Consider the following 22,941-nt stretch of genomic DNA (forward strand, 5'->3'; position numbering starts at 1 on the left):
TAAGGTAGGTGATTAAATCCTCAAATATTTAGCAATTTTATTTTTAGGGAAAGTCATACTTCTTGCACCATGCCTGTACCGTATTTTGCAGAGTGATGTATCCCTCTCTATCTTCTCTTCTTTGAGCTCTTTCCATATATAATCATATTGCCAACCTCATTAGTTGAGATATCACACCAAGATCAAAGGTACACGCACATTTTGGATTAAACTTGGCCATGGTGGACGATAAAAACAGCTGCCGAACAATCAACGATCACATTGTTCTCCCCACTCCTCTGCCCATGGTAATCTGCTCTTTGTCCCTCCGCCTCCCTCCATAACAAGAGGCGTTGCTAAGCTGGGGGCTAGTGAGTGACACATTTGTACAACATTGGCACTGCAATGCTGTCCAAGGGATCAAGTACTGATCCCTGCTGAGTAACAGAAATACCTACATGTGTACGAGGCTTTAGAATTACACATATTTTACTGCCTTTTGTTGCCACTGTCCCAACTTTTAGTTTTTGTAGTGTGAGCATTTCTTTTTCAGATAATAGTAATATTTATCAGTGTCAATATCAGATACGGTCTTTCAACGACTTCCAAATAGACATAGGAAATTATCACATACTGTGTCAGTGTGGGTTTTCTCTGGAGACGCTGGTTTCCCCCCACATACTAAAAAACATATAGATAAGTTAATTGGCTTTCCCTAAAGACTGCCATACACTGTTCAGCCGCAGTACTGACTGGGCTTTTCAATCAATATTGTGGGCTAGTCGTGGCAAAGACCACGTATAGCGAACATTGAATGTTGTTCACGGGTCGGGTCGAATGCGGGATAATTGCTGTGCCATAGTTAACCCCAATTATTGTCTGTATGATGCTAGTATATCATCTTTCAGCAGAATATGTTTAGAGGCTTGTACACTTTTGCCCTGTATCTCACACACTTTTTCAACTGATCCAATTACCAAATGAATGTTTGTAGGTGCATTAAACATATTGGCTAGAGGATTAGTATCTGCTTTTAGGTATACTAAGTTCTTTAACATACAGTGGCTTGTAAAAGTATTCGGCCGCCTTGAAGTTTTCCACATTTTGTCACATTACTGCCACAAATATGAATCCATTTTATTGGAATTCCACGTGAAAGACCAATACAAAGTGGTGTACATGTGAGAAGTGGAACGGAAATCATACATGTTTCCAAACCTTTTTTACACATAAATAACTGCAAAATGGGGTGTGTGTAATTATTCAGCCCCCTGTGGTCTGAGTGCAGTCAGTTGCTCATAGACATTGCCTGATGAGTGCTAATGACTAAATAGAGTGCACCTGTGTGTAATCTAATGTCAGTACAAATACAGCTGCTCTGTGACGGCCTCAGAGGTTGTCTAAGAGAATATTGGGAGCAACAACACCATGAAGTCCAAAGAACACACCCGACAGGTCAGGGATAAAGTTATTGAGAAATTTAAAGCAGGCTTAGGCTACAAAAAGATTTCCAAAGCCTTGAACATCCCACGGAGCACTGTTCAAGCGATAATTCAGAAATGGAAGGAGTATGGCACAACTGTAAAACTACCAAGACAAGGCCATCCACCTAAACTCACAGGCCGAACAAGGAGAGCGCTGATCAGAAATGCAGTCAAGAGGCCCATGGTGACTCTGGACGAGCTGCAGAGATCTACAGCTCAGGTGGGGGAATCTATCCACAGGACAACTATTAGTCGTGCACTGCACAAAGTTGGCCTCTATGGAAGAGTGGCAAGAAGAAAGCCATTGTTAACTGAAAAGCGTAATAAGTCCCGTTTGCAGTTTGCCACAAGCCATTTGGGGGACAGAATAGAAATTCCACAATAAAACTAAGGGCAGCATACTGATGCTGAAGCCAACATGTGTAATGCCCCCGGTTAAATAGGTTTTGCATAGGCATTACAAGTATTACATTGATAACTGGATCTGCTGGGAAAGTGTGTGAGGTGCAAGGTGATCGAGTACTTGCTTGATGCAAGATTTTTTTTTTATAGAAGTGTCAAACTGGTTATTGGATATGCTGGTATAGTAAATGATTTGTACAGTGCAACTTTTTTTTTCTTTTTTTTTTTTATCAAATGGAATTGCATCAGGCCCTCAGTGTAAGGTGGACCAGTCTGCATTGGCATGCAATACACTTCTCTAATGGTGCGTACACATGCTATACTAATTAACTGCATGTGCAGGTGTCCCTCAAGCTCACTTAAAGAATGACAGAGAGTATTCTGTTTCTTTCTTTACTCCTCCTGCCAGAAGCATCTCCATAATATTCTGTGTCGTCCTCCCTCCTTTTCACAGAAAATAACCATTCACTCATCTAGCAAAGCAAGGTGTCTGTACAGGATTCAGCCTCTGAACTGTCGTCCGAAGGTTTGAGTCCCGATTACTTTGAGTGACAATTGAGTATGTATACACTCCTCTAATTTAACAATCTGTCAACAATCTGTCAATGGCCCTGATTTAAGATTTACAGCCATGGCCAAAATTGTTGACATTCCAGAAATTTTTTCAGAAATACATATTTTTTTAGCACTTTTTCACTTGCCAGGTACTGAATTATTTTTTATTTTGTAAATGAGATGTAAAAACATTTCCTCTAAAATTGTATTTACTGTATATACTCAAGTATAAGCCTAATTTTTGGGCAAAAAAGTGTCCCAAAAGTGGGGGTCTCGGCTTATACTTGAGTCACTACTACTCTTTAAGTAACCCCCACAGTGCCCCCACCATATGCACAGTGGTGCCTCATCTGAGGGAGACCACACGGTTGACATTTCCATGGGAGCTCCCAGCTATCCTCATCTTGAGTTGTAGCCTTGGAAGGTATACAGGGACAGTGTCTACTGAATGGTGAGATTTCTTGCATTCATATATCAAGTATTAGATACATGACTATGTGGCTCTGCATTCCTTGCTTTATGCCCGCTTAAACTTTGCATTATTTGCATGTCCATCTCCATTGTAGGCCTGTGTTCTGCCTTATTATTGCAATCTGCTGAATTTATGCTGCTTTTCTAATATATGGCTGTGGCCGGCCGTGGCTGTGAGTGGTGTTGTGGTTGTGGCTTTTGCCAGCCCGGCTTATACTCGAGTCAAACATTTTTCAGTTTTAAAAAAAATAAAAGTTGGGGGTTGGCCTATACTCAAGTATATACAGATATATTTACTGTAAATAGATTTTAAATAAATACAATTTTAGAGGAAATGTAAAATAAAAAATAATTCAGTACCTGGCAAGTAAAAAAGTGCTCAAAATATGTAAGAGAAGTAATAACAAATATAATTTCATTGAAAACACTTATTTTCTGTACTTTTTGTGAGGGCTGAAAATATATTTTAATAAGTGCAAAAACATCTCCTGTGAGAAAATTTAAGAATTGATTTGAAACCAATGTGTCTTTTGATTGATGTTTGTGCCGCTATTACAAGGATAACTTCCTCTATTTCTTTTCTTGTTGACTTGGCTACAGGGAAATGAAAACAGGAGAACTCTCCCTAATGGGACAAACTTAAGCTAAGTTTACATGGCTTTGTTTCAAGTATTTGGTCAACAACAATAGAAAGTGAGAGCAAGAGGAAAACCGTATAATGCTAGGTACACATGATGCAATTTTCTGACAGATTTACTGTCAGATTGATTATTTCCAACATGTGCGATCTGATTTCCGATTGATTTTTCGAACAATTTTTCATGGAAGCGAACAGAAAATCGATTGAAAATCAATTGGAAATCAGATTGGGCATGTTGGAAATAATCGATCTGACAGTAAATCTGTCAGAAAATTGCATTGTGTGTACCTAGCATTAGGGCTGGTTCACACCAAGAGTGCTTTTGAGTGCGTTTGAAAGTGCCATAGTTTTGAAAAGCACTTGGCTAATGTGTAAGGGCTAGTTCACACCAGAGTGATGTGATTTTTTTGGAGCATTTTGGAGGCGATTACGCCTCAAAGTAAAGTATAGGAAAACTATAAAATTGATTTAAAAATCTCTGAACAGCGCCATTTCAAAGCTTTTTTTGCTAAAAGCTGTTCACTTCCAGGTCAAAGTGTACTTCCTGTTTGCCACAAGAGCTACAAAATGGCTAAATGCAAATGCTCCGAAATCACTAGGCATCAATAGAAAAAAGCTATGCACGATTGCGATACTGGGAATCGCTACTGCAAATCGCTACAAAAAGCGCTTGCGATTACGCTTAGCGATTTTTAATCAGTTCCGCTATGCCGTGCATTTCTCACAGATGCACATCCCTCATTGTGTAGCCATAGGGGATGCAGAGGTTGTGATCGCACCAGGGCCCCTGGACCTGAGGGCCCACTGTCACTGCATTTGTACTTTGTTGGTGATGGAGTGGTAATTATAACCTCTATATGTGATTTGTATACAGTAGTGGTAATCATTAACAAAACATTCCTTTACCTCTGCTTACACCTCTCTTACACAGTGGCTATCCATAGAAAGCTAATTTTGGTATTCTACAGTATGTGACTACTACACATACAAATGCTGGAGAAGCCCCAGTGTAAAATTTGCACTGAGGACCATGGATCCATAGCTATGACACTGCTTATCTTGTAGTTCTCTGTAGTGTTTTATGCAGCTTTCTTTTCCTAGGCTGGCAAGTGCCCACGTCTCACACTGTACTAGTATCAACTTAGCACGGTGAAGGACACAGAAACCTGGTAAGGCAGTGACTGAACAATACTGCGCTACAAAGAACAGTCAGCAATGCAGTTTACTGCTGAACTAGTTAACATTACACAAGCCATGCTGTGTTTATTTTACAGTTGGTTTTACTTGAGCTTTGAGGGCCCTTTCACACTGGCAAGGTGTGAAAGAGCCCTCACAGCTCAAGTAAGGCTACTGCAGCCTAATGTAACCCTATGGGGAGGTTCATACTTTCCACGTTGCAGTACGCTGCGCCGGAAGTGCCCAATCTAACGCTAGCGCAGAACTACATTACCGTGCAGGACCCACGGCGACCTGCGTCTGCCTGGAAGTCATGTTACTCTATGCGACCCAGGTTTTTTTTTTAAAACGTCGTCGCTGCAATGTTGCGGCACGCATGCGCGGAAGTGTGTTTTTACAATACGCTTCCACATACCATAAGTAGGAAGTGACCAGCAGCACGTGTCACTTCCTGCTTGGCTGGTGGCCAGACAGCGAACACCGTGTACTAATGCTGTGTTCCCTGAAAGGACACCTGAAGTAAAAATAAGCTAGTGAAATAAATGATTGTATCTATTTTCCTTCTCCTAAAAATTACTTTTTAAGATATTCCACAGTTTTATTTTATGTTAAACTCTACTTTTTAAGTTTTAACAGTTTTATTGTTTTTGCTCAATGACACATTCATTGAAGTATGCCAGAGCTAGAATCTATGAATTATTGACCCTTTTTAATCTCTTTCCTGCTCTCGGAAGCCATTTTCTGCTAGGAAAGTGTTTTATAGTTGGAATTTCTTATTAGTGAGGGTCACACTGTAGTCACTTCCTGTCTGAGTCAGGACTGAGTCAGCCACTTACATACCTGATATTTAACTCTTTCAGGCAGAGAAAGAAGAAAAGAAACATAGCATAGTTATGTGTGTGCTAGGCACTGTACACACCCATGTCTATCTCATCAGGTCACATGTCACCTCAGGTATCCTTAAAGGCCTGTTTTGGTGGTGTGGCCGGCGCCATGCACCGTATAGCTGACGCTGGTTTGCAATGTGAAAACAGCCTGAAGTGAACTCGAGGTGAACAAGAAACTGATGTTATAAACAATTGTATTTATTTTCCTACTCCTAAAAATGACCTTTTTTTAAAGATATCCCATGGCTTTATTTTATATTTAAACAAAAACCAGCTACTATTAAGTAAAGGGACCTTGGGCAAGATCCCCTAATGCTGCTACTGCCTACTGAGCACATACTAGTGGCAGCAGTTCTGATGCTTTGAGTCTGCCAGGAGAAAAGCGCAATATAAATGTTCTGTGTCTTGTCTTGTGTACTATATTCCCAACAAGGTACCGACAAGACAGAAGCTGCCACTTGCATGATGGAAAATGAACTCTTTCATGGCAGCAAGATATAACAAGAGCCTAGTTATTAACATGTTTTGCACTGTACATACACGTTTATCTCCTGTCACATGTTGCCTCGGGTACACTTTCAAAGAGACACTGAAGCGAGACTAAATCTCGCTTCAGCTCTCATATATAGCAGGGGCACGTGTGCCCCTGCTAAAACGCCGCTATCCCGCGGCTGCACGAGGGTCCCTGACCCCCCAACCCACCCCCCGTATACCTTGGTCGTAAAACTTGGTCGCAGATTAGCCCTTCCTAGAGGCAGGGCTAACGGCTGCAGCCCTGCCTCACAGCGCGTCTATCAGACGCGCATCGCCGACTCTCCCCCGCCCCTCTCAGTGAAGGAAGACTGAGAGGGGCGGGGGAGAGGCGGAGATACGCGTCTGACAGACGCGCGTGGGGCAGGGCTGCGGCGGTTAGTCCTGCCCCAATGCGGAAGCGCTCCCCCGCATTACGGAGGGGATTTGGGGGGACAGGGACCCCCGTTAAGCCACGGGATAGCGGCGTTTTAGCAGGGGCACACGTGCCCCTGCTATATATGAGGTCTGAAGCGAGATCTATTCTCGCTTCAGACTCTCTTTAAGTGTTAGGCTCCATTTATACTAAGTCAGCTAAAGAGAGATTACCCTTTAAGTTTCCTGTTTTTAAAGAGACACTGAAGTGAAAAAAATTGATGATATTATGATTTGTATGTGTAGTACAGCTAAGAAATAAAACATTAAGATCAGATACATCAGTCTAATTGTTTCCAGTACAGGAAGAGTTGAGAAACTCCAGTTGTTATCTCTATGCAAACAAGCCATTAAGCTCTCTGACTAAGTTAGTCGTGGAGAGGACTGTCTTCTGACTTTTATCTCAACTGTAAGTGAACTGTTTACTTTTCCCTGCCAGAGGAGAGGTCATTAGTTCACAGACTGCTCTGAAAGGATCATTTTGAATGCTGAGTGTTGTGTAATCTGCACATATTATAGAATGATGCAATGTTAGAAAAAACACTATATACCTGAAAATAAAAGTATGAGAATATTTTCTTTGCTGCTAATCTTTTAGTAATTATTCATAGTACACAACCAAATCATTATATCATATATTTTTTTTCGCTTCAGTGTCTCTTTAAGGCAAGCATTGTTAGGAGCAGTGCACAGACAGGACAGAATACACCTTCTGCTGATCTCATAAAGTGCAGTGGAGTCAGATATGGCTAATTGTGCAATGAGTATAAGCAGACACTAGATAAGAGTCACACTAGATATATCAATGAAGCTGGAAATAAGTCAAATAAAAGGATCTCACACTGAGAAACATATGAACAGCTCAAAACTAGCAGCATACATGTAAGGTACTGCAGTACAGAGATAGTTTATAAGAGCAGTAAAACAGTAATACATTCATGCTTGCTTCTTTGTTTTCTTGAAGATCTTTCAGTAAACGTCTAAGCTGTCTAAAGGTGGCCACACACCATACAATTTTTTAAATATCTGTTCAATTTAAAAATTGCAATAAATTTTTCTGACTGATTGTAACAAATTAAAAAATATGACCAATGTACCACACACCTATGTTAAATTTTTCCCCAATTATGATAAAAATGATTGGAAACTCTGAGAAAATTGCTAGGGTGTGTATATTAATAAACTTACAATCCAACACACACCATACAATCTTTAGAGAAATTGAACAGAAATATCTGGCAGTCCGGATCGATTTAAATCGAAAAAAACGGGAATTCCGATCGGATTTTTCAGTCGAATGAAAAAAAAAGCTTTTGATTTTTTCGAGAGATACGATCGTTTTCATCGAATTGCTGTAAAATCGGATCATTTTATTGTATCGTGTGTGGCCACCTTAAGAAATAGTAATATCTGCTGCTTTTTTGCTTAAAGATCTGCATTTCTGTTATGTGATTAAAATAAACCCAAGGTGAGACAAAGTTATACATACCTGCAAAATCTGTAAGGTCTACGTGACCCCTTATTGTGCCTGGCCTCCCCTCCATTTGTATGCTCTGCTCAATCCATGCATCCTCTTTGGCTGTGCTCCTGCACAGTTGTGTGTAGCAGCTGTTGCTGGAAGCATCCTGGGTATCCGTGGCTCTGCATTTTTTTTTATGGCCAGGACTCTCTGCTTCAGCAGCTCTTCACAGATGTTTGGGAGCACGATCCATAAGGGCATGCGGAAAGGACAGAGAATGTGCTCTACTCTGACTGGAACCAGTCAAAGCTGTGAATGGGGCCTGTAGTGGTGGCACAGTGTAGAGGCTGGGCACAATAAGGGGGAAAATGGATGGGGACGGGAAGGCAACCGAACATTGGTGGGGATAGGTACGGGATGGACAGAAATCTGAGTAGGGTGTTCGATAATGCCGATAGTTGGGCATGGGCATTGGATAATCCAGATAGTAGAATACTGGTAATGATACCAATATTCTACTATCACCTTACCTAACCTATCTCTCACATTAACCCTCCCCCCACCTACTCCGAACACTAACCTACCCCCTACCTACCACTAACACTAACCTCCTCCACCCACGACTTACAGTAATAGTTATCTGATGTGGGATTTGGTGACATAATCACTTACTCCCTATCACTTACTCCTGCCAATAAATGGAGTTCAGCTACATAGCAGTCAAACTCCATGCACCTTTCTGCCTCCCTAGCGTTACTTAAACCCCTTTTCTACTATTTGGAGTTTGGCTACCATGAAGCCAAACGTTGTGCACCGCCACCATTATCTTTGACACTATCTGGACTTCGGCTACATAGCAGCCAAACTACATGCACCACTGCTTTCTACCCTTGACGTTACCTGGAGATTAGCTATATGATAACTGAACTCAAAATTAAATACTTGCTTCCGCTATAGCCCGCTAAAGTAACATTGCAGTCTATGCAAGTGCCCAAATTACTAGCCAGGCTATGCACCCAAATCACCCGTTTTGGAAAATGAATGGGCATGAGTAGTGAATTTATAAAAAAAAAGGCAAAATGGATGGGGATAGGTGACAGAAAGAAAGTAAATGAGGGGGAAGATGATAGATAGAAAGTTGATGGGAATAGGAAGGGATGGGGAGAAGAATCTGTCCTTGCTCATACCTCTATGTGCTATTAATCTCTAACAAATAGGTGTATAACATGTTAACACCAGTGCTGAATACTGATATGAACAGAGCTTTTTAGCTGTAGGGATCCACGTAGCAGAAGGATTTGGAGTCAGAGACATTGTAAAGAAGATTATGTATTTGCTTCCGTCTTCTTGCTTCTAACAAAAGTCTTCTAGATCTTTCCTTAGCAACTTGCTGTTCAATCTGTTTTTGTATTCTCTTCTGTTTTAGCCACCTACAAAATATTATATGTCAATTAGTTGCAAAACATACCACAGGCTATAATAGTTGTGATTATTCAGCAATGAATATCTTTAAATCTTTACAATCAAGTACATTTATGCCCAAATTTAAAGTTAAGTTGCAGTTTCTGTTGGGAGAAAAACCCTTCTCAGGACAGCTACATAAAATACAACAATTTCAGAGCAGGAAGTTATGAATCAGCATGGTAGTATTTATTTGCTAACCTAAAAAGATTAAAAGTAGTAGGCTTGCAGTATCTAGAAATATTGCGTACATTAACGTGGGTTTGAAGTCCATATTAACTGAAAAAAATAATAAAATATCATTCTACAGGAAATTACTTGTTCAGCCTACCTTTCCCATTAACGTTAGTGTTCACTGGCAGAATGTAGTAAAAAAGTAATATGAAAAAAGAAACATTTTTATGCTGGTTTCCATCTTCACTGTTTCTCTGTGATGCCAAAAGTGACATCACTTCTGCCCTTTTCTTTTTTATCCCAGCACAGTGTTTATTTTCCCCTCCCTGCTGTCCCTCCGACAGCACACATCATCCTGACAACAAGCCTATATCAATGAGTAAACTTTCCTAATGCCTTGTTCACATTAGAAAAAGCGCATGGCTGTGCGTTCGGGACGCAAGCGCACCCGATCGCAAGCCATATGCATTGCTGATCCCATTCATTGCAGTGAATGGGATCAATGATGCGCTTTTACAAAAATGCATGCAGCAGTGCGATAGCGCATCGCACTGCTACGCAGCGCACATAGTATGAACATCAGAAGTGCTCTCTATGCACTTCTGATGTTCTTGCTGATCGCATACTATACGCGCTGCTGAAATGCACACAGCAGTGCATATAGTGTGAATGAGGCATAGGGGCCCTTTTTCACTAGCAAGCATGATCGCAGGCGCAAATCACCTGCGCTTGCGACTGCGCAAGCTGCTTTTTCCACTGTCCATGTTGCACTGTACCGCGGCTGGGAATGTAGCACAATCGCAAAGAGAATTGCGCCGCCAGGCGATCACGATTCGTAAAAAAAGCATCACGAACGAAGCATCATAGTGGAAAATAAGCACTGCAATTTACATGTTATCGCGGTGCTCTAGCGATTGGAAAAACGGCTGCGATCCGCTTTTTGAATTGGATCGCAGCCAGTGGAGAAGGGCCCTAAATCACAATCTCCCCCAAGCCTCAGACCACACATTTCAACATAAATACCCCCACCCCCATAATTTTTACTATTTGGTGGCAATTTTCATATGTGCCCTTTAATAGGTGGCAATATGTGTGGCTAGTTTCTAAATGGAGGAAGAAGAAGCTGTGCATTTTCGCTGCGATCTGTGCTGTGCTGCGATCTATGGGATTGATTTACAAAAGCGTGATAACTGCTATCACGGCAGTTATCATGCGATCTGCCGCGTGCAAAGGTTTGCGCACGTAAAGGATTATGCTGCGTGGTAAACAAAGGTTTGTGCGCTATTACGCGCGTGATCGCACGCAAACCTTCGTTTACACGCGAACTTAATCCTTTTCGCGCGCAAACCTTCAGGCTCGGCAGATCGCATGATAACTGCCGTGATAGCAATTATCACGCTTTTGTGAATCAAGCCCTATGAGTGACAGAAGCAGGCCAGGGATGCCTGCACACTACCATCAACCCTCCCGTTCCAGATACTCTATTGCTTCCTATTATGCAGATCTCCCAGCAGCAGCAGCGCTAGCATACATGCAGGGATGAGTTTCATGTGTGTCTAATGACAGACGGCAATACATTGTAACAGATCAGAGTTGTATACTGGCACGGCTACAATTCTAACATGACCGTGAACTGTAGCCGTGCCAGTATACAGCTCTGATCAGATACAATGTATTGCCATCTGAAACATATAAAACTCATCCCTGCTAGCGCTGCTGCAGGGAGATCTGCATAATAGAAAGTGATTGTTGATCTGGGACAGGTGGGTGGACGGGTGGTGCGGACATACCTGGCCTCCTCCTGTCTCTCTCCTGGTGATTGTAGTGCTGCTGCTGCAGCGTCCTCAATACACTAAAAGCGGCTGCTACTTCTCCTTCTTCCTCCGCCTGTATGAAGTATACTGTGAAAGCTCGCAGCTCTTGCGAGACTTTCAAACGGCAAAGGAGGGGAGGAGGAGAGAGAGAAAAAAATCTTCCCCACAATCCAGCAGGCTTACCCACATCCTCCTGGACCAGTGACTCGGCAACGGCACAGGCATGGGTGAGTTGGGGGGAAAATGAGGGGGAGAGATATTCATACCCCATTAAAAAAATTAAAGAGATATACATAGTATTGAGAGCAAAAACTATTTTTGAGACTGAGGGCTTGTTTCCACTGTTGCGACGCGATTCGCCGGCATTCCGACGCTTGTAAAAACGCATGCGGATGCGTTTCTGCATGCGTTTTTACCCGCGATTTCGCGTGCGATTTCGCATGGCAGGGTGCCATGCGAAATTAACCATGTCACTGCCAGGGCAAAATAACATTGGAAAAGGTGCGAAATCGCACGCGAATCGCGGGTAAAAACGCATGTAAAAAACGCATGCGTTTTTACTATTAAATACATTAGCGGCGATTCGCACGGATTCCCGACGCAGGCGAAATCGTTGCCTCTTTTGTGCGTTTTTTCTCCGCAACAAAAAACGCACAACGCCACCGCAGGAGTGGAAACAGCCCCATCCACTCACATTACATGTGCGAATCCGCATGCGTTGGACGCATGCGGATTCGCGATAGTGGGAACGAGCCCTGAAGGACTGCAGTCTTAAAACCCCTTAAAGAACCAGACACTTTTTTTCCATTCAGACCACTGCAGCTTTAACGGTTTATTGCTCGGTCATACAACCTACTATCTAAATGAATTTTACCTCCTTTTCTTGTCACTAATACAGCTTTCTTTTGGTGCTATTTGATTGCTGCTGTGATTTTTTGTTTTTATTATATTCATCAAAAAAGACATGAATTTTGTCAAAAAAATGATTTTTTTTTTACTTTCTGTGTTGACATTTTTCAAATAAAGTAAAATCTCTATATAAATTTTTGTCCACATTTATTGTGCTACATGTCTTTGATGAAAAAAAAATCCAATAAGTGTATATTTATTGGTTTGGGTAAAAGTTATAGGGTTTACAACCTATGGTGCAAAAAGTGAATTTTCCCATTTTGAAGCATCTCTGACTTTTCTAAGCACCTGTCATGTTTCATGAGGGGCTAGAATTCCAGGATAGTATAAATACCCCCCAAATGACCCCATTTTGGAAAGAAGACATCCCAAAGTATTTACTAAGAGGCATGGTGAGTTCATAGAAGATTTTATTTTTTGTCACAAGTTAGCGGAAAATGACACTTTGTGACAAAAAATAAAAAAAAATTCAATTTCTGCTAACTTGTGACAAAAAAATGAAATCTGCCACATACTCATCATGCCCCTCTCTGAATACTTTGGGGTGTCTACTTTCCAAAATGGGGTCATTTGTGGGGTGTATTTACTGTCCTGGCATTTTAGGGGGTGCTAAATTGTAAGCACCCCTGTAAAGCCTAAGGGCTGGTTCAGACGGACGTTTGCAGAGCGTTTACAGCCAGCGTTCAGGGCTTGGTGTTAAACGCTCCCATTCAAGTGAATGGGAGCGTTTGTACCAAGCTTTCAAGCGCGTTTACACAAACGCAGCGTTTGGGTCCCGATTTTCTCTGGCGTTCAAGGAGCCCCTGGAAGCTACATGTAGCTTCCAGGGGAGGTTAACCGCGACGGCTAATGTCCCCCTAGGGGAAGAAAAAACGCGACCGCATCCAAACGCACACGAACGCTGCTGAACGCGACGCCAGCAAACGCAACGCCTCCAAACGTCCGTCTGAACCAGCCCTTAAGGTGCTCATAGGACTTTGGGCCCCTTAGCGCACCTAGGCTGCAAAAAAGTGTCACACATGTGGTATCGCCGTACTCAGGAGAAGTAGTATAATGTGTTTTGGGGTGTGTTTTTACACATACCCATCATGGCTGGGAGAAATATCTCTGTAAATGACAATTTTTTATTTATTTTTTTACACACAATTGTCCATTTACAGAGATATAGTACAGACTACTTCTCCTGAGTATGGCGATACCACATGTGTGGCACTTTTTTGCAGCCTAGGTGTGCTAAGGGGCCCAAAGTCCTATGAGTACCTTTAGGATTTCACAGGTCATTTTGAGGCATTTGATTTCCAGACTACTCCTCACGGTTTAGGGCCCCTTAAATGCCAGGGCAGTTTAGGAACCCCACAAGTGACCCCATTTTTAGAAAGAAGATACCCCAAGGTATTCCGTTAGGAGTATGGCGAGTTCATAGAAGATTTTAGCAAGCTGATGTCGGAGCTCCGATCCGTCACTCAGCGGGGGTGCGGATGCATACATGATCCCCTCTAATCTCCGTCCCCACGACTTGATGCCGATTGGTGTTAGGCATTCCTAGGGGAGCCACTCTGCTTCCGCCGATCGGCGTTAGGAGGTCACAGAGTGGTTAAAGGGGGCAATACACGTTATTAAGAACTAGGGTATGTAAACTTTTGATCTGAGTCATTTAGGTAGTTTGTGTAGTAATTCTGATATAAAAAGGTTAAACATAGACAAATGGCTTCAGCCACTAATCGTGAGTGAAAGAAGTGTTTTTGTGTTATCATTCATACTCTGTGAAAAATGGTTACAAACCATAAATTCTGCCAGGGTTTCAGAATCAGAATGACCTTTATTCATCAAGCACCACTGGGTCATTCTCAGAATTCCTTTTGGAACATACAGACTCAAAAGTAGGTAGTAAGACAGTATTCAATAATACACAACAATAAGCAGCACAACAAACACATCAAACAAGAGACAGTATATCGGTAAACAAATTGTCAATGGCCGTGACCAGGGAGTAGCAGCAGCAGATGCAGTCTAAAAGGGAAAAGGAGGGGGGTGAACGCGGGGTGGGAGGCGTGGGGAGAGTTCAAGAGTTTGACAAAGGCAGGAAAGAAACTGTTCCTGTGCATTGAGGAACTGGTGGAGATGGTCCGGAATCTATGACCTGATGGGAGCCGTCTGAAGTAACAAAGGCCTCTCTTGAGAGCAGTCTGGAGCTAAAGTGAACCTAAAGTCAGACAGAAAAAATGAGTTTAACTCACCTGGGGCTTCCCTCAGCCCCCTGAAGCTGATCGGTGCCCACGCTGACTCCATCAGATGTCCCTGGACCGGCCGGCGGCGACTTCCGGTTTTGCCGTCACCGGCCGACAGGCTGGGAACGCGAGTGATTCTTCGCGTTCCCAGCCAGAATAGCGCCCCCTATGCTGCTATTGCAGCATAGGGAGGCTGCAATAGCAGCATAGCGGGCGCTATTCTGGCTGGGAACGCGAAGAATCACTCGCGTTCCCAGCCTGTCGGCCGGTGACGGCGAAACCGGAAGTCGCCGCCGGCCGGTCCAGGGACATCTGATGGAGTCAGCGTGGGCACCGATCAGCTTCAGGGGGCTTAGGGAAGCCCCAGGTGAGTTAAACTCATTTTTTCTGTCTGACTTTAGGTTCACTTTAACAACTTGAGGACCGTGGGCTTTAACCCCCTTAAGGACCAGGCACTTTTTTTCCATTCAGACCACTGCAGCTTTCACGGTTTATTGCTCGCTCATACAACCTACCACCTAAATGAATTTTGACTCCTTTTCTTGTCACTAATAAAGCTTTCTTTTGGTGCTATTTGATTGCTTCTGCGATTTTTACTTTTTATTATATTCATCAAAAAAGACATGAATTTTGGCAAAAAAATGATTTTTTTTTAACTTTCTGTGCTGACATTTTTCAAATAAAGTAAAATTTCTGTATACATGCAGCGCGAAAAATGTGGACAAACATGTTTTTGATGAAAAAAAACCCATTCAGCCTATATTTATTGGTTTGGGTAAAAGTTATAGCATTTACAAACTATGGTGCAAAAAGTGAATTTTCCCATTTTCAAGCATCTATGACTTTCTGACCCCCTGTCATGTTTCATGAGGGGCTAGAATTCCAGGATAGTATAAATACCCCCCAAATGACCCCATTTTGGAAAGAAGACATCCCAAAGTATTCACTGAGAGGCATAGTGAGTTCATAGAAGATATTATTTTTTGTCACAAGTAAGCGGAAAATGACACTTTGTGACAAAAAAAAAAAGTTTCCCATTCTTCTAACTTGCGACAAAAAAAAAAAATGAAATCTGCCACGGACTCACCATGCCCCTCTCTGAATACCTTGAAGTGTCCACTTTCCAAAATGGGGTCATTTGTGGGGTGTGTTTACTGTCCTGGCATTTTGGGGGGTGCCTAATTGTAAGCACCCCTGTAAAGCCTAAAGGTGCTCATTGGACTTTGGACCCCTTAACGCAGTTAGGCTGTAAAAAAGTGCCACACGTGGTATTGCCGTACTCAGGAGAAGTAGTACAATGTGTTTTGAGGTGTATTTTTACACATACCCATGCTGGGTGGGAGAAATCTCTCTGTAAATGACAATCTTTTGATTTTTTTTACACACAATTGTCCATTTACAGAGATATTTCTCCCACCCAGCATAGGTATGTGTAAAAATACACCCCAAAACACATTGTACTACTTCTCCCGAGTACGGCGATACCACATGTGTGGCACTTTTTTGCACCCTAACTGCGCTAAGGGGCCCAAAGTCCAATGTGTACCTTTAGGATTTCACAGGTCATTTTTGTTTCAAGACTACTCCTCACGGTTTAGGGCCCCTAAAATGCCAGGGCAGTATAAGAACCCCACTAATGACCCCATTTTAGAAAGAAGACACCCCAAGGTATTCCGTTAGGAGTATGGTGAGTTCATAGAAGATTTTATTTTTGTCACAAGTTAGCGGAAATTGATTTTAATTGTTTTTTTTTTCACAAAGTGTCATTTTCCGCTAACTTGTGACAAAAAATAAAATCTTCTATGAACTCACCATACTCCTAACGGAATACCTTTGGGTGTCTTCTTTCTAGAATGGGGTCATTTGTGGGGTTCCTGTACTGCCCTGGCATTTTAGGGGCCCTAAACCGTGAGGAGTAGTCTTGAAACCAACAATGTCGCAAAATGTCCTGTGAACTCCTAAAGGTACTCATTGGACTTTGGGCCCCTTAGCGCACTCAGGGTGTAAAAAAGTGCCACACATGTGGTACCGCCGTACTCAGGAGAAGTAGTATAATGTGTTTTGTGGTGTATTTTTACACATACCCATGCTGGGTGGGAGAAATCTCTCTGTAAATGACAATCTTTTGATTTTTTTTTACACACAATTGTCCATTTACAGAGAGATTTCTCCCACCCAGCATGAGTATGTGTAAAAATACACCCCAAAACACATTATACTACTTCTCCTGAGTACGGTGATACCACATGTGTGACACTTTTTTGCAGCCTAGGTGCGCTAAGGGGCCCAACGTCCTATTCACAGGTCATTTTGAGGCATTTGTTTTGTAGACTACTCCTCACGGTTTAGGGCCCCTAAAATGCCAGGGCAGTATAGGAACCCCACAAGTGACCCCATTTTAGAAAGAAGACACCCCAAGGTATTCCGTTAGAATAGAAGATTTTTATTTTTTGTCACAAGTTAGTGAAAAATGACACTTTGTGAAAAAAAACAATAAAAATCAATTTCCGCTAACTTTTGACAAAAAATTAAATCTTCTATGTATTCGTCATACACCTAACAGAATACCTTGGGGTGTCTTTTTTTCTAAAATGGGGTCACTTGTGGGGTTCCTATACCGCCCTGGCATTTTACGGGCCCAAAACCGTGAGTAGTCTGGAAACCAAATGTCTCAAAATGACTGTTCAGGGGTATAAGCATCTGAAAATTTTGATGACAGGTGGTCTATGAAGGGGCGAATTTTGTGGAACCGGTCATAAGCAGGGTGGCCTTTTAGATGACAGGTTGTATTGGGCCTGATCTGATCGATAGGAGTGCTAGGGGGTGACAGGAGGTGATTGATGGGTGTCTCAGGGGGTGGTTAGAGGGGAAAATAGATGCAATCAATGCACTGGGGAGGTGATCGGAAGGGGGACTGAGGGGGATCTGAGGGTTTGGCCGAGTGATCAGGAGCCCACACGGGGCAAATTAGGGCCTGATCTGATGGGTAGGTGTGCTAGGGGGTGACAGGAGGTGATTGATGGGTGTCTCAAGGTGTGATTAGAGGGGGGAATAGATGCAAGCAATGCACTGGCGAGGTGATCAGGGCTGGGGTCTGAGGGCGTTCTGAGGGTATGGGCGGGTGATTGAGTGCCCTAGGGGCAGATAGGGGTCTAATCTGATGGGTAGCAGTGACAGGGGGTGATTGATGGGTAATTAGTGGGTGTTTGGAGGAGAGAACAGATGTAAACACTGCACTTGGGAGGTGATCTGATGTCGGATCTGCGGGCGATCTATTGGTGTGGGTGGGTGATCAGATTGCCCGCAAGGGGCAGGTTAGGGGCTGATTGATGGGTGGCAGTGACAGGGGGTGATTGATGGGTGATTGACAGGTGATTGACAGGTGATCAGTGGGTTATTACAGGGAAGCACAGATGTAAATATTGCACTGGCGAATTGATAAGGGGGGGTCTGAGGGCAATCTGAGCGTGTAGGCGGGTGATTGGGTGCCCGCAAGGGGCAGATTAGGGTCTGATCTGATGGGTAACAGTGACAGGTGGTGATAGGGGGTGATTGATGGGTGATTGATGGGTAATTAATGGGTGTTTAGAGGAGAGAATAGATGTAAACACTGCGCTTGGGTGGTGATCTGATGTCGCATCTGCGGGCAATCTATTGGTGTGGGTGGGTGATCAGATTGCCCGCAAGGGGCAGGTTAGGGGCTGATTGATGGTTGGCAGTGACAGGGGGTGATTGATGGGTGGCAGTGACAGGGGGTGATTGATGGGTGATCAGTGGGTTATTACAGGGAAGGACAGATGTAAATATTGCACTGGCAAATTGATAAGGGGGGGTCTGAGGTCAATCTGAGCGTGTAGGCGGGTGATTGGGTGCCCGCAAGGGGCAGATTAGGGTCTGATCTGATGGGTAACAGTGACAGGTGGTGACAGGGGGTGATTGATGGGTGATTGACAGGTGATCAGAGGGTTATTACAGGGAAGGACAGATGTAAAGAATGCCCTGGCGAATTGATAAGGGGGGGGGGGGGTCTGAGGGAAATCTGAGCGTGTAGGCGGGTGATTGGGTGCCCGCAAGGGGCAGATTAGGGTCTGATCTGATGGGTAACAGTGACAGGTGGTGATAGGGGGTGATTGATGGGTAATTAGTGGGTGTTTAGAGGAGAGAATAGATGTAAACACTGCGCTTGGGTGGTGATCTGATGTCGGATCTGCGGGCGATCTATTGGTGTGGGTGGGTGATCAGATTGCCCGCAAGGGGCAGGTTAGGGGCTGATTGATGGGTGGCAGTGACAGGGGGTGATTGACAGGTGATTGACAGGTGATCAGGGGGGATAGATGCATACAGTACACAGGGGGGGGAGTTTGGGGAGAATCTTAGGGGTGGGGGGTGATCAGGAGGGGGCAGGGGGAAGGGGGGGATAAAAAAAAATAGCGTTGACAGATAGTGACAGGGAGTGATTGATGGGTGATTAGGGGGGTGATTGGGTGCAAACAGGGGTCTGGGGGGTGGGCAGGGGGGGGTCTGAGGGGTGCTGTGGGCGATCTGGGGCAGGGGGGGAGAAATCAGTGTGCTTGGGTGCGACATGGGGTGGCTGCAGCCTGCCCTGGTGGTCCCTCGGACACTGGGACCACCAGGACAGGAGGCAGCCTGTATAATACACTTTGTAAACATTACAAAGTGTATTATACACTTTGTATGCGGCGATCGTCGGGTTAACATCCCACCGGCGCTTCCGTATGGCCGGCGGGATGTTGCGGCGGGTGAGCGGAGACAGGCGCCGGCGGAGGATCGCGTCACGGATGACGCGATCGCTCCGCCCATGCCCCTACAAGGACCGCCGCCATTTGTCAATACGGCGGTCCTTGCGAGGTCCACTTCCCGGCCGCCAATTGTCAATACGGCGGCCGGGAAGTGGTTAAGGAACAGGTCTAGTGGGGGAGGGGGTTTCCCAATGATCCTCTCTGCTGACCGGATGGCCCTGTGAAGTTTGTATCTACCTCTAGCGGAGGATGGTATAACAGAAGACAGATTCAATGGTGGCAAAATAGAAGGATTTTAGGAGTTCCTGTGCCATACCGAATTTCTTTAGTTGGCAAAGGAAGAAACATCTCTGCAGGGCTTTCTTCTAGATGGAGGCAGTGTTGGTCTTCCAGCTCAGGTCATCATGGATACTATTTTGACTTCGGGCCTACCGATATACATCGGAGGTGGGTGGGGCATGCTTTCTAAAGTCGATGATCATCTCAATGGTTTTAGCTGTGTTGAGTACCAGGTTGTTCTCTTTACACTAGTAGCATACTCTGTCAACCTCCTCACAATAGACCTGCTCATCATTTTTAATTACAAGGCCCACGATGGTGGTGTCGTTAGTAAATTTGATGACTTTAAAGGACATCCGAGGTGAAAATAAACTGACGAGAAAAACAATTGTATCGGTCCTCCTTCTCCTAAAAGGACTTTTTTTTTTATATCCCATAGTTTTATTTTATATTTAAATCTAGTTTTTAAGTATTTACTGTTTCATTATCTCTGCTCAATTACATCTTCATTGAAGTATTCCAGAGCTCAAATCTATGAATTATTGATCATTTTTACCTCTTTCCTGCTCTCAGAAACCATTTACTGACAGGAAAGTGTTTTGTGGCTGTAATTACCAGTGAGGGTTATGCTATAGTCTGACCCAGTCCGACCCGGGCAGAAACTGTCACTTGCTTGTCTGATGTATAACTCTTTCAGGCAGAGAAAGACAAAAAGGAAGATAGCCTAGTTATTTGTGTGCTTGGCACTGTACATACACATGTCTATCTCATCATGTCACATGTCACCTCCGTTATCCTTTTAGAGTTTGCCTTGGATATGCAGTTATTCGTTTAGAGGGAGAACAGGATCAGTGAAAAGACACAGCCTTGTGGGGCTCCTGTGTTGGTGACCCTTGAGTGCTACCCAGTTTGACAACTTGGAATCTATTTGTGAGGAAGTCAGTGTCTAAGACAGGACAGGACCACTCTTTCAAAGGTCTTCATGACGACAGATGTAAGGGCCACTGGCCTGAAATTGTTGAGGTCGGAGACTCCTTGCTTTTTAGGGGCAGGGACTTCTTGAAGCAAATGACGACCTTGCCTTCACATAGTGACTTGGCGTAGATGGAGGTGAGGAATGGGGTGAGCTGCCATGAACAGGTTTTCAGGCAGGATGGGGAAACACCATCAGAGCCTGAAGCTTTCCTAGGGTTCAGCATTCTCAGGTGGCGCAGAACATTGGCCTTTTACACTGCCAGAGGGCGTTGGTTTGATTCAGTAAACGTATGAGCACAACTGTACTTTCCGCTTCAGGGTTCAGCATTCTCAGGTGGCGCAGAACATTGGTCTTTTACACTGCCAGAGGGCGTTGGTTTGGTTTAGTAAACGTATGAGCACAACTGTACTTTCCTCTGCTTCCCATAGACACACCATTGCTACCGCCGCTAAGTCCACCGCTGGATTAACCACCGCTAACACTAGCCAAACTCCAGTGCCCAGTCCCTATGTTGCCAAGAAAATCAAATATACCTGCACACCAAAATTGATGCAAAGATAATAATTGTATTAAATATGAATACAAAAAGTGTATCAAAATCACATTAATCACAGTATAATACAAGCTGAGGCAAATAACATCCAAAAAAGACACTCTGTGTTTTTGGTATACCATAACAATATATATGACTACAAGCAGATAATAGTAAACGTGGAAAAAAAAAAGTGGAATGGTTTAAAACAAAACATATCCATGTGTTAGAATGGCCCAGTCAAAGTCCAGATCTAAATCCAATCAAGAATCTGTGGCAAGATCTGAAAACTGCTGTTCACAAACGCTGTCCATCTAATCTGACTGAGCTGGAGCTGTTTTGCAAAGAAGAATAGGCAAGGATTTCAGTCTCTAGATGTGCAAAGCTGGTAGAGACATACCCTAAAAGACTGGCAGCTGTAATTGCAGCAAAAGGTCGTTCTACAAAGTATTGACTCAGGGGGCTGAATAATTACGCACACCCCACTTCGCAGTTATTGATTTGTAAAAAATGTTTGGAATCATGTATGACTTCTCACGTGTACACAACTTTCTATTGGTCTTTCACGTGGAATTCCAATAAAATTGATTCATGTTTGTGGCAGTAATGTGACAAAATGTGGAAAACTTCAAGGGGTCCGAATACTTTTGCAAGCCACTGTACATATATATTGTGGCCTATGTCAGTGCCCAAATCACCAGGCACTCCTCACACCCAGTTCAGCTGTTTAGTTAATAATACCGATTAAGAAAAAGTAGGTACAGCCCCTGCTACAAAAAATCTTTAACAAGCTTTATTCAAAAATCGTACAAAACACTGAATAAACACAACTGTGCCATCTAAAAACATAAAACTCACTGCCAGATGTACCTTGCACAGCCGGCTGAGCACACACCAAACGCACCTCAGACGCTCCACTCATACCTGGGATCCCAAAACATACCTGGTGACCCGACCCATGCTGCAACATACAGGATCCATACATGGTGGAGAGGAGCATGTGATGCACTTGATCCCACAGTGACTGCAATTACTGGATGCCTGATTGCTTCTAAACTCGCAGCTGAGTGATGAGAGCCTCAGTGAGGCGCAGTCCTGTATATATAAATTGCTGTTATTGCCCTACGTGTGTTTTGGGTGACATGTGGAGGAGTGATCTTCTCTTGCTGGATCTCGTTTTTGAAGTTTGCTGCAACCTGGGCTCTTGCGCACTAGAGGAACCTTGCTTTGCTTTATGGATTCTTGCTGTGTTAATCTAGTTTGGATGCTTCTGAATGTACTGTGAATTAGTGACGTCTACTTGCTGGATCTCGTATTTGAAGCTTACTGCAATTCTGGCTTCTGCTTACTAGAGGAACTTTGCTTTGCTTTATAGATTCACATCATGTCAGCCTAGGTTAGGTACAGTAGGCATGTTTTGGGATCCCAGGTATGAGTGGAGCGTCTGAGGTGCGTTTGGTGTGTGCTCAGCCGGCTGTGCAAGGTACATCTCGCAGTGAGTTTTATGTTTTTAGATGACACAGTTGTGTTTATTTAGTGTTTTGTACGATTTTTGAATAAAGCTTGTTAAAGATTTTTTGTAGCAGGGGCTGTGCCTACTTTTTCTTAATCAGCTTTACGCATATGTCAGTCTCATGCTCCCTTGCCTAGGTGAGGTATCTTTAGCTATAAAAGCCTGTGAGTTCCAGGTATTTTCCAATTTTAGTCTAGTTAATAATACCTTCTTTAGACAACATTCTAGTGTAATGAATAATGGTAGAAAATACTTTGTATTTACCTTAATATAAAGAGACACATAGATTTTTTTGCT

The 22,941-nt window shown here is 43.5% G+C and overlaps 1 protein-coding gene across 6 annotated transcripts in view; it reads right to left on the reverse strand.

Moving 5' to 3' along the window:
• The window catches only part of CCDC181 (coiled-coil domain containing 181), a 162,657-nt gene that overhangs the window by 12,174 nt on the left and 127,542 nt on the right, over window positions 1–22,941 (reverse strand). For 5 of the 6 annotated variants that reach the window (XM_068269818.1, XM_068269813.1, XM_068269816.1 and 2 more), the window contains one exon: window positions 7,423–9,428. In XM_068269818.1, coding sequence (XP_068125919.1) covers window positions 9,266–9,428 — 163 coding nt within the window. In that variant the 3' untranslated portion in view covers window positions 7,423–9,265. Of the gene's footprint in view, window positions 1–7,422; window positions 9,429–22,941 lie in introns of those variants that run through there. The other variant, XR_011026388.1, reaches the window with a different exon arrangement.

Source organism: Hyperolius riggenbachi, chromosome 2 (assembly GCF_040937935.1).
Source record: "Hyperolius riggenbachi isolate aHypRig1 chromosome 2, aHypRig1.pri, whole genome shotgun sequence".
Classification (NCBI taxonomy): Eukaryota; Metazoa; Chordata; class Amphibia; order Anura; family Hyperoliidae; genus Hyperolius; species Hyperolius riggenbachi.